Here is an 11848-nt window from a genome sequence, read left to right as displayed (position 1 = left end):
AAGGAGCATGAAAGTAATTTGAACATAGATAAATTCATTTTATTTTTAAAAGGACTAATTTGAAAGGAGTACGTTCCATGCTGGAGCAAGATTTTACATTTGATGGCAATTTATTGGTTACATGCAGTTAAGAATTTCCTATAATTCTAGTGAAAATATTGAAACCTCTTGAAAAGTCAAATATGAAAGTGGTTTTATATTAAATTCCAACCCTACTTGCCCCATCAATGTACACGGTGAAAATCATTATAGGGCGAATAAATATCTCTTCCTGGCCAAACAAACTATATTAATCAGCAGCTGGCAAATAGATTACATTTCTTGGCCAATGCGGTCAAAAATTGAATTCTTGTTTATAAGACAGGTTTTCTTAAATATGATATCGATGTATATTGGTGGAAAATATTAAATCGTCTTTTGCACAGAACGATACTTGTATTTACCGTGGCCCATGAGGGTAACGATCCATTTGGAAAAAGAATCAACGCAATTTATGGTAATTTATATTGTTTCAGGACCAGCCTGCTAATGATGTAAACAGTGTTGTACCGCAATTGTATATTCTAGAAACACCTGAATCAAAGTGATAAGAGAGAGACATCCCTCATATGATATTAATTGCCAGAAAAAAGTTGTAACAGTGTTTCTCTCTTGCAAGCAGAGTAAATAAAATTTGGATATGATTACATCACTCTATGGAGGCGGCATGAGGTGATGATGTTCAAGAGAAGAGAGGACCTCCCTTTAGGTATTCGGTTAAGGCCAGCGCAACGAGGCCAATCATGGCAAAACGCCCATTCAACATCTCTGCCCCAGAAGACATTATTTCCTGTGATTTGCTCTCTTTGGACACTCCCTTGAACATGGGTATCAGAGAAGCAAGCGTGAAGAGAACCGCGCTTCCAATAAACAGTGGAACTCCTCCGCTGGCCAGTTGGGCGGCGAGGTCTTTCCCGCTCGCTATCTCCACCCCGACAGCTGAGACGAATCCGAGCATGGCGAGTCTCCCATTTATGGTTTCTGGGGCTGGCCCACTGAAAGCAAACACGTCCCCAAACTTTGTGCTAACCTGAATTAATGCAGTAGTTTTATATTATTTTCATATGAAATACTTGTTGCTTACTGTTGTGAAAATGGGCACTAACTTGCTTACCTTTTTAGGGGCAGGAGGAGGAGGAGGAATGGAGGTTGCAGGCTGAGTGGAGGGTGGAGAAGAGTCCTTTGGCTGTGTATCTCCCTGCAGGTTGAAAAGCATAGGCCATGTTCAACATAGAATTAAATTAATGAATAGACAGAAACAACAACAATATTGGGTATTATGCTAGTAATGGAAAATATTATATTACCTCTGCCATGCACTTCACCCGACGGCCCCTGGAAGTCGGCGCAACGTTTTTCCTGATATCACCCAATGCTGTACGTGACCTTTCTGCTGACCTCCATTGTTGGAGGGATGACCCTTTCATGGCCATTAACGATGCATTCACAGCAGCCATTGCAATATAATAATGAATACTATGTATGAGAACAGATCCAAATTATATGGAAAGAAAGAAGAGATCGGCAGAGGCTATTGATCTGCTTTGAAACTCTCGGGGTTCCTTAGGGTTATATATAAGTCTGTGCAGGCTATCCGGAAAATTCTAGCGCCAAGTCAAGGTTTCTCTTCCTAGCAATACGTTTCCACGTGGTTGGATTAAAATGATGGCGTGCTTTGAAACTCTCGGGGTTCCTTAGGGTTATATATAAGTGTGTGCAGGCTATCGGGAAAATTCTAGCGCCAAGTCAAGGTTTCTCTTCCTAGCAATACGCTTCCACGTGGTTGGATTAAAATGATGGCGTACATACTCAAATGAGTGTGCTTGCATGTTTTTTGGTTAAGGATAACGAAGTGTCAGTGTAGCCATGCGTATATTTTCAGGTTTTGATTTATATTTTCCGTTGTTATGAAAATCAGTAAGGATTTATCTTATTTTGTGTCTATTTAAAAATCCAATGGGAAGCAGCAAATTCTGGAATGAATATATTGACGAGTTTTGAAATTCTTGGCTTAAACTAAACCTTTTCATGTACATGTAACCTTATTCATATTGATTAAGGCTATCAATACGTAAACGATAGAATTATAATTCAATATTATTATAAATAATGTTTACATTTTGTTTTAATAGTTTTTCAAAATTTATTATTAATTATAGATTCTTTGTATTGAAATTTATAAAAGCAATCCTAACGTCACGTTTACAAAAAGATATATCATGTTTTCACCTTTAAAGTGTAAATGGTCCTGTGTTATTACCCTAAATAAAATATATAGCACAAAATTTGGATATAAAAATTATAAATAGAAAAAGTAATGTAACTAGAAATAATTATATATTTGGAGTGTTTATAATAATTTTATTTTTAATGAAGTTGTATAATTTATTTTAAAATTGTATAATGTCTATGGGGTTTTGGATATAGGTGATCTGGTGTTCTATTGACTTGTTCAATTCCCTACAGTTTGTTGCCTCATGATATATTGAACAGGATGAAGATGTAATTCTACCAAGCTTATAGAAAAATATGGTAGGAAAAAATAGGAATTTTTTTTTTTTTTTTTAACAAAGTCGGTTACTTATATATTATAAAAAGCCAGCAATACTGAATTCGATTACATAGGGAAAAAGGATCTGAAAGCTGAGGTTCGAAAGTGGGTTCGCAGACCCATAATCCTCATTGCTTCTCTTGGTTAAACAGAAAACAAAATGAAGACGACTGTACTGCCTAACGAAGGAACCGCCTAACCATTTAAATTTACAATGCATATCTATTAAGGAAGGTGTTGAGTGACTGAGTCATCCTGGTGCCTTGCGCTTGCCTTAGTTGATGTTTCGGCCTGGTAACTCTGGGTGAGGGAGCGAATGTGTTGAATGGTTGCCTCCAAGTGGCTGCATCTATCTTGAAGAGCTTCGATCTCATTCTTCCTTTTGTCTAGCTTTTTTCTCTTGGAGTTCCTGTCTGCATGGTAGTCGTCCTTCAGCTCCTTGAGTTGCTTTGTGAGGCTGTTTATCATAATCGTATGGGCCTTGCACATGGTGCAGTCCCTATTATTGAAGATCCTGTCCAGAACGATGCCGGGTTGGGCTTGGGCGGGAGGGTTGTTGTGCTGCTCAGCCATTATGGGGAGTAAAGGATCAGTGTTTGGAATGAGAGAGGGCCCGCTAGGAGCTAAGGGCAGGGGTATAGAAGGAGGATAAGCTATGTCGCAGAGGTTCTGGATTGGAGAGTATAAGATCAAAGGGCTCAGAGAGCTGAGATGAGAGAGCTGGGGGAGATTTCTGAGAGCTCTGCAGATAATAGAACACAGAAGATTAGTTGTAATAAAACCCACAGAGCAAAAAACAAAGTTTACCAAGATCCGAGTGGAGGCTTGATCCCGCTGCGAACTGATGGAGGTCGCGCAATGCCAACTTTTGAAAAGAACAACGGTGTTATGCCTTGCAAGATTGCGAGCTTTATGGTTTCTGAGTTCTGAGGTGCAATTTAAAGAGTGCGGGAGGCTCCTCCTGTTATCGATCCAATGCATGAAACCAGACATGTGAAGAGGGTTGTCTTTTGTAATAATTTCTCTGCCGCCCAGAATCATGTGAGAGAGATGGGCTCGGCCTCCCCTCCAGAGATTGGCTGCACGATTCAGGATGAAGGACATGATTAAACTTAGCTTGCTGATATGGGCCATATTTTGAAGACAGAAAATAGATCCTTGGTACCAAGTTATGCAGTCGAGATGGATTGGAAGGCGGAATGAAGAGTTCGAGGGAGGTCTGAAATGATGATCCTCCTGTCTGAGTTGACTACTGTCCTGGATTGAGGCGATGTCATAGATTTTTTTTATGGGATATCCTTTCCATATACAGTGTTATTCTCTCTTATCTGACCTGGCTGCCTACCTGTGGCTTTGTTTGCTTGCTCATCCGCCTCCCTGTTGTTCTCTCTCAGAATGTGCTTGAACGAGACCTCTCCTAGAAACCTGATATTTTCCCTTATTCTAGTTTTGATGTTGTTCAGTGCCATCTGCTTGAAGTCTCTTCCTGAAGTCATGGCCGCAATGATAATTGCAGAGTCGCCCAACACAAGAAGGTTCTGAAGGCCTAATTTCCGAGAGATAGAGGTTCCCAACAGAAGGCTGTAAGCCTCTGCCTTGTTGTTGGTCATGGTGCCTAAACCCCATTCATAAGTAACTATAACTTTTCCTTGAGGGTCTTTAATGATCCCACCCGCTCCAGCTTGACCAGGATTATTCTTGGAAGCTCCATCGAACTGGAGGACAGGTCTCCTTTGGTTCTGAATCCACTGGGTGACTTCTTCTTTTGTCCCACGAAGCTTCCACTCCGGATTACCTTTCCAGATGCTTGGATTTTTCGGAGGAGTTGTCCCATAATTAAATTTGCCAATCCATTCTTTTATTTTTGCATCAGACGAGTCCAAGTCCACCTGAGTTATACCCTTAGCCTCGATAGTCTCAGAGATTAAAGCTATTGTTTTTGCAATGGTGCTAGCTATGCTTGGTTTTTCGTTGTTGAATATACACTTGTTCCGGGAGATCCAAATCTGCCAGCAAAGATTTGGAGGAATGTTGTTCCAGAGCCTTGCTGTTAGGGCCTTGCCTTTTTTCTTCTGCGGAAGGAGTTTCCCCCAGTTTTTCTGAAGAAGAGTGATTTGGTTTGGCAACTCCCCTGTATCTAAGGGGCTGGTGAGGAGCTTCCAACAAGTTTTGGCGAACAGGCACTCTATGAAAATATGTATGCTGCTTTCCTCCGCTGCCTTGCACATGCAACAAATGGAGGGACCTTGGATGCCTTTCTTCTTGAGGTTCTCCGCAGTGAGGATTTTGCCATGGAGTAGGGTCCAATTGAACAGTTTCACCTTTGGCAGACTTTCAGTTCTCCATGCAACTTTGTGTAGGGGCCATGTATTGACTGCTGAGGTATTTTGGAGAGCTTTGTAGCCTTCTTTCACCGTGTATCTTCCTCCATTAGGATCCCAGACAAACTTATCCTCAGTCTGTTTGTTGATGGGAGCTGCACCTGTAAGGGAAGTCTTGAGCTCGGTCCAAAGATTTGTGAGATCCGAGGGGAGGTTGAAGGATCTCCACCCTATCCAAGAGTTGTTCTCCCATAGAGAGATATCGAAGAGGGTTTTGAATTTTGCCTCAGTCATCCACCTCTGGAGGGGCCTGAATTTGTGGAGGGATTCCCTTTCATTTGACCCCATTATCCTGTCCTTCCAAATATTAATATCCTTGCCATTACCCGGAACCATGGATATATGGGATTTAAATTGAGGGAGCATTTTTTTAATCAGTTTCCACATAGGTGTGCCCTGCCTATCAATGATGGTTTCAGTGAGGATGTTACTATTGGCCCCGCTCAGGTACTTCTTCTTAATGACTTCTGTCCACCAGGTTCCTCTTTCATTGAGAATTCGCCAAATTAGTTTGAAGCCCATGGCCATGTTTGCTAGTCTTGGTATTCTGATTCCGAGTCCGCCCTTCTCTAGGGGAAGAGTGACCTTGTCCCACTTTACCAAACTAAACTTTTTTGTGTTTTGCTTTCCTCCTTGCCACAGGAAACTTCTTATTATCAGCTCCATGTGTTTGTGGATGCTAGCCAGGGCTAGGGTGGTTGCAAATTGATATATTGGGAGAGCTGTGAGAATGGCTTTGATTAGTATTGTTCTGCCCGCCAAGTTTAGCCAGTACACGCCCCAGCTTTGAAGTTTGCCTCTCAATTTTTCGATCAGCTTGACCCAGATCTCTGATTTTAATGTTTCTTTTGCTAAAGGAAGCCCTAGGTACATAAAGTAAGTCCAATTCCTTTGAGCCGGGATTTCCATTATTGTGGAGATTCTCTGAATTATATGTCTAGGGACGTTCCAAGTGTAAATCATGCATTTGTGGTTGTTTAGCTTGCCTCCAGAGGCTTGCAGGAAAAGATCTAGAGCTTTTTTGAATCTCCGGGCCATGAGACTTGAGGCACCTCCTATTAATAAAGTGTCATCTGCAAAAAGGGAGTGGTTGATCCCCTTGACACCTCTAGCTATTTCTACCCTTGTTATTTCCTTTGTCCTTCACATATTCTCCAGCTGTAAACTGAGAGTTTCCACCATGATGATATAGAGGAAGGGGGAAAGAGGGCACCCCTGTCTCAAACCTCTCGAGCTTTTGAAGGCTTTGTTGGGCCTGCCATTTATAAGGGGGGCTGTCCAATTGTCTGATATGCATTCCATGACCTTGTTGATGAAGAGTTCAGATATCCCGAATTCCTTTAGAACTGCCTGAAGGAATGCATGATTAACCCGGTCAAATGCATTTGCCATGTCAAGCTTAATGATCATACCCCTTTCGTTTCTTGACATGCTGCTCTGAATAGCCTCCTGGATAAGGATAACATTATCAGATATTTGCCTCCTAGGAACGAAGCCGCCTTGGTTCTCTGAGATGAGGGAGGGGAGCAGATTTTTAAGCCTGTTTGCTAAGATCTTGGTTATGATCTTGTAGGAGACATTACAAAGAGAAATGGGGCGGAATCTATCGAAGGATTGGGGGTTTGGGTCTTTGGGGATAAGGGCCAGATGGGAGGATTTCATACCACTGCCCATTTTGCATTTAGCGAAGAAGTTTTTTGCCACCCTGATGTAGTCCTTCTTTATGATATCCCAGTGGGTCTTATAAAAGTCCACTGTGAAGCCATCGGGCCCCGGAGCCTTGTCCGAGGCCATACTGTAAATTGACCCTTCAATTTCTTCAACCGTGAGCTCTTTGTCTAGTTCAGCGTTCTGGTCTTCTGAGATTTTGTTTGTCAAATTTTTGAAGAAATCCAGATTGGGCATGTGATGCGGATCAGCGGTTAAGAGGTTTTGGAAGTGCTGAGTCGCTGCCTCCCTAATCTCCTCTTGATCTTTGAGCTCTTTACCTTCCACTGTTATTTTTTCGATATTGTTTCCAGCTCTTCTTAGTTTCAGACTGTTATGGAAAAAGGATGTGTTTCGGTCTCCCGAATTGAGCCAGAGGCATCTTGATTTTTGCCTTTGCTGCTCTTCTTCTCTTCTATTCTGATTGTACAGCTCCTTCTACAATTCGTTTTCTTTTGCTTGATCTTCCTCCGTTTCTTGTCTGGTTTCCTTTTCTAGATTCCACTGTGTTATATTTATTTGGAGTTCAGTCTTCTTTTTACTCTCTTCTTTTGCCTTGTCTCTTGCCCAATTTTTAATAGTAATCCGAAGGAGTTTGAGCTTGGTTTCCCATATGAAGTGAGGGGAGCCTAATATTTCAGTTGCCCACTGAGCTTTTATCAGAGGTTTGAAGTCCTCGCTTCTGTCCCAGGCTCTGTTGTATTTAAACGGGAGTGGACCCATATTCCTCCCCTTATCCATTTTCAGTGCCACTGGTTTGTGGTCTGAGATATACCCTTGAATGATGGAGCTTTGGATGCTTGTGAAATTAGCCACTATTGTCTCTTGGACCAGAATACGATCCAGCCTCTCTTTGATGTTGTTCTTTCCTGTTCGCTTATTTGACCAAGTGAAGTGCCCATTTTGAGGCTGTATGTCCACCAGATTATGGGCTTGTATGATTTCTTCAAGGGCATCTCTTGAGGGATCTGCCAAGAAATTCCCTCTTATCTTTTCTTCAGCATTTCTGATTAGATTCATATCACCTCCCAAGCAGATGTTTATTCTTTGGGCTTCCATTAGATCAGATGAGATTGACTCCCAACAAATGGCTTTTTCTCTGTAGTGAGGGGGGGCGTACACATTGTAAATGGTGTATTCTTCTGTTGATGCTATGTTTTGCATGTCTGTTCTGATCCACCATCTGCTTTGCCTGTAGTCTTTGAGCTTCCATTTGTTCTTATTCCAGAGTGTCCCTAAGCCTCCTGAGGCTCCTGCTGCACTTACTGCGGTTCCTTCATATATGTTGCTTTTTTTCAAACTGCTTTGAAATTCCTGCTCGGTGATTTTGGTCTCCTGGAGAAGGAGGATGTCCGGATGTTCTGATTTTAGTAGGTCTCAGACTGCATTTACTTTGAGGGAGGAGCCCATCCCCCTACAATTCCAAGAGACCAGATTCATCATTTGTGTTTTGTGTGGGCCCCGCCTTTCTCTTTCGTTCTTTCCCCGCTTCCTTCAGAATTGTCTAGGAATGTATCCATTGGCTGTTGGGTCCCCGTGGCCATCTCTTTAGCAGCTGTCTCATCCCTTATTTCTTTGTTGGATTTCCTTCCAACTTTTCTTGGAGGGTCTATGGAAGAGCTAGTTTCCTTAGACTTGTTCCTTGTTAGGATTCTTTCTGTCGTTGGAGGAGGAGAGGTTGGATGAGGAGATTCAGGGGTAACAATGGGGGCTCTTGGAGAGGTAGGGGGGGAAGGAGGTTCTTCTGTGGACAGAGTTTCAAAAGGGTTGGAGGATGAGAGGAAAGGAGGGCCAAATCCGAAGGGGTGAGAAGGGGAGGAAGGGGTTTCAGGAGGGGGATTAGAGATACTTGATGGAGGAGGGTTTGATTTCTTTTTCTTGACTGTTTCCCATGCTTCTTCCGGAGCTTCATTGTTAGTTTCAGATACATTTAACTTAGATTTAGTACATCTGTTTGCAAAATGCCCATATTCATGACATACCTTACACTTGAAAGGTAGTTGCTCGTAGTCCACTTGCTGTATGTGCGTCCACTGGTCGACTTTGAGCTTGATTGCTTCTGGCAGACACTTTCCCAGATCAACTTCCACACAGATCCTTGCGCATGCATGCATATTCTCTTTTGGTTCTGATCTGTCTATATATTTCCCCACTGCGTTTCCAATGGCTTTTACAGATTCGTCTCCCCAGCAGTGGAGCGGCAGGTGCGGGAGACGGACCCAAACAGGAACAGCATTAGGGACATCCATCTCTAGGTCGAAATCAGGGGTCCATCTATTCAAATAGAGGCCTCTAGTATCCATGAAGTAAGGGCCATTTCTGAAAATGAGGTTCCGATCCTCCGTTGTTTCGAAGAGGAAAGTGAAAAACCCTCTTCCACAGAGCCTTATTGTTATCTTTCCTTGAACCATCGAGTTCCAGTTCCTTTCCACCCATCGTTGAACGGTGCGAGGAGAGGGCCATAGTCCGGTAAACTGGCCAACCAGGCCCCGGTCAGCTAAGGCTACTGCAGCTCTCCTCGGGAGGGCGGGAGGGAGCGAGACTTCCGGAATTTCGTCTAGCTTTTTGATGAATCTTGTTGCTGTAGGTCTGATTCTTTCTGAAGAGTTCTCTGGAATAAGTGAAGCAAAGGACTTTTCGAGATCCTCGTTTTCCTTATGAGGAGGATCCATTGAAGGCGAAGCTTTTGCACCTCTGGCTCTCCTGCGGAGGCGCCCAGAGTGGGGGAGAAGTCTAGGAGCAGCGCTGCCAGGCGCAGACGCTTAGAGGAGAGGGGGGATCAGCTGGCAGACGAGGCAGAGGCCCCGGAATAGAAGGGAGGGCAGAGGCCCCGAGCTGAGAAGGGCAGGAGGCCCTGGGCAGAGGACAGGCGCTGCCGAGCAGCAACGCTGCCAGGCACAAACCCGCGGGGGAAGATCAGGAGGGAGCCATGGACGGGACTCCGGGGCTCAAACGCGCATCCTTTAGATTTTTTAAAAGAATAGAAATATTTAAAATTACAAAAAAAATTGTAACTTAACCATATTCAAAATAATAAAATTGACAAATATATTAATAAGCATATTTATAAGTAAAAAGTTTCAATTAAATAGTATAGTATTTTAATAATCCATCCATACATAAATAATTTTTTTTTTTATATATATAATTTAAAATATCTTTACTTAATTAAGTAATAAAATATTATTTATAATGTTAGAATAATGTAAAAATTGAAGAGTCGAAAAAGTGATAGATTTGTTGAGTTGTCTTTTTAACTATTAGACGATTTTCTAAATCTATGTGAGTCATAATAGGAAACATTGTGATGTATTTGGTGTTAACAGGGTTAGGCCGTAATTAATAAAAGTGTTCTGATGTATTAAACTATGTCTTTTTCAATTTGGTACCAAAGCTTCAGGCAAGGGTTGAATTTGTTGTGTGTTTAATCGTTGTTGGTAGAGGCACTTCAAATTGATTGATCGTGGATCGGATGTGGAGGAGTTTCTCTATGTCATCGTTGGAGTATGTCTTTATCGTTTTGTGGATCAATTTTTGCTTCGAACATGTGTTTAAAGTTTTTGGATAGATCGATCCTACATCATTGATCGATCGCTATTGCACGCAGTCGCTGCTCCAGAAAATTGTTGGTTTAATGTTTTGGTGATCAACCAGCGCGACCAAACCTTGATCAGAATTTGAGACAAGGCGCAAGGTGACTGGAAACCAATTGTTGGAGTTGTGTGTTATGCAAGGGAGATTTGTTGGTCTGCTATGTTTTTTGATATATTGAATTGTCGCTTGTGGAAGATTGTGGAAAATTGCATAGTAGTCGAGCAATTGTTGTGTGGGTATAAATTGCATTTCGGAACACATTGTTGTCAGAATCACATAGTGTGAAGGCTCACAAGGATAGGCTCAATCAATTAGTGTTGTGATTGTTGTTGCCTCTAATTGGAGGTGCCAAAGAAGCCATCGCACCGATTGAAACATGAAGCTCTTGTGGGGTATTAAATAATGTGTTGAGTATGTGTGTGGTCAACAGAGAGAAACGACCTTGTTTATGCTAGTGGAGTGTGGAGTTGTGTGTGGTTGCTTGTGTTGCTGAAGACTATTGTTTTAGTCATCTTTGAATTGATTGGTGTTTGTGTTGGGTGAAAGTGGTTGGTGAGGAAACTTTGTGGGATTATGAAGTGTTTGCCACTATTTTGAATCATCTCTTGTGTGCGATGGTTGAAAGAACTTTATGTGGAGGCTTCCGGATTACTCGTTTGTTCACATTGAGTAGTCATGGGATCTGTCGTACAGGTGGAGATGCAACGTCAAGTGGAGCTGCAACGTCAATGAGTTTAGACTGCCCCCCATTGTTGAGAAGGTCATCATCGAATTGAGACTAAGTTGTAGTAGTTAATTGAGAGTGCAAGCTTCTTACCAATTCTGGCTGGAGCCGATTAGTGAAGTGAGGTGAAATTCAATGCAAGAGTGTGCTACTTGTAGGAAAGAAATGATTAGTGAGTTCTGCATGAATTGGTAGTTGATTTTGGGCAAAGAAATTGTAAAAGAGAAGATTAGAATCCATATTAGGGTTGGAAAAAGAAAATTAAGAAATTCTGAAGAGAACTGATATAGTTGAGAAGAAATAAACAAAAGTCAGAAGTTGCAGAAAAATATGGAATGTTTCTGACAGAAGAACCCATACATGAGGATCAGAATGCAGAACTAGACTAGATCATTGAAGAATTGGAAGAAATAAATGAAGTATTAAAACAATTAATGTCAATTTTTCGATGTTTTTCATGTATAAATTATGAATCTTTGGAAAATGAAATGATAAAATTACTTTGTTCAACTAATTTATTGCATTATGTTCAAGACGAATTTGTTAACCTCCATGATTAAAGGAAAGGAGTAATAGCATTATATCTTATTATATCAGCATTGGATGAAAATATTACTTCTATCATTTTAAATGGATTTGGTGAAGTAAAAGGTGTAAAAGTATTTTGGCATATCCTGGAGATGAAGTATGTTGTGAGAGAGAGAAAGATGTCTAAAGATTCACCAAAAGAAATTATAGAGAAGGTTACAGAAAAAGAGAGTGAAAGAATTGTATAACTTAAAGTGAAATACATTAATGAACAACTTTTAAGACAATGTTGGTTCCAAATGTTGCAGGAAAAGAAACTCATAG

The 11848-nt window shown here is 41.5% G+C and overlaps 1 protein-coding gene across 1 annotated transcript; it reads right to left on the bottom strand.

Annotated features, from left to right (window-relative positions):
- Positions 1 to 578: 578 nt before the first annotated feature.
- On the bottom strand, positions 579 to 1712 carry LOC149148498 (early light-induced protein 2, chloroplastic-like). Its single transcript, XM_089440108.1, has 3 exons — positions 1347 to 1712; positions 1154 to 1237; positions 579 to 1069 (listed from the first exon to the last, which is right to left on the bottom strand). Exons 1-3 carry the CDS (start codon positions 1494 to 1496, stop codon positions 722 to 724), a joined length of 582 nt encoding a protein of 193 aa, XP_089296234.1. The 5' UTR covers positions 1497 to 1712; the 3' UTR covers positions 579 to 721.
- Positions 1713 to 11848: the final 10136 nt, after the last annotated feature.

Source organism: Pinus tabuliformis, chromosome 9 (genome assembly GCF_031772625.1).
Source record: "Pinus tabuliformis cultivar Carrire ecotype Pingquan chromosome 9, CPIR1, whole genome shotgun sequence".
In the NCBI taxonomy this organism is placed as follows: Eukaryota; Viridiplantae; Streptophyta; class Pinopsida; order Pinales; family Pinaceae; genus Pinus; species Pinus tabuliformis.
Note: the sequence above shows the minus strand (reverse complement) of the source record. Positions and strands in the feature narration are given on the sequence as shown.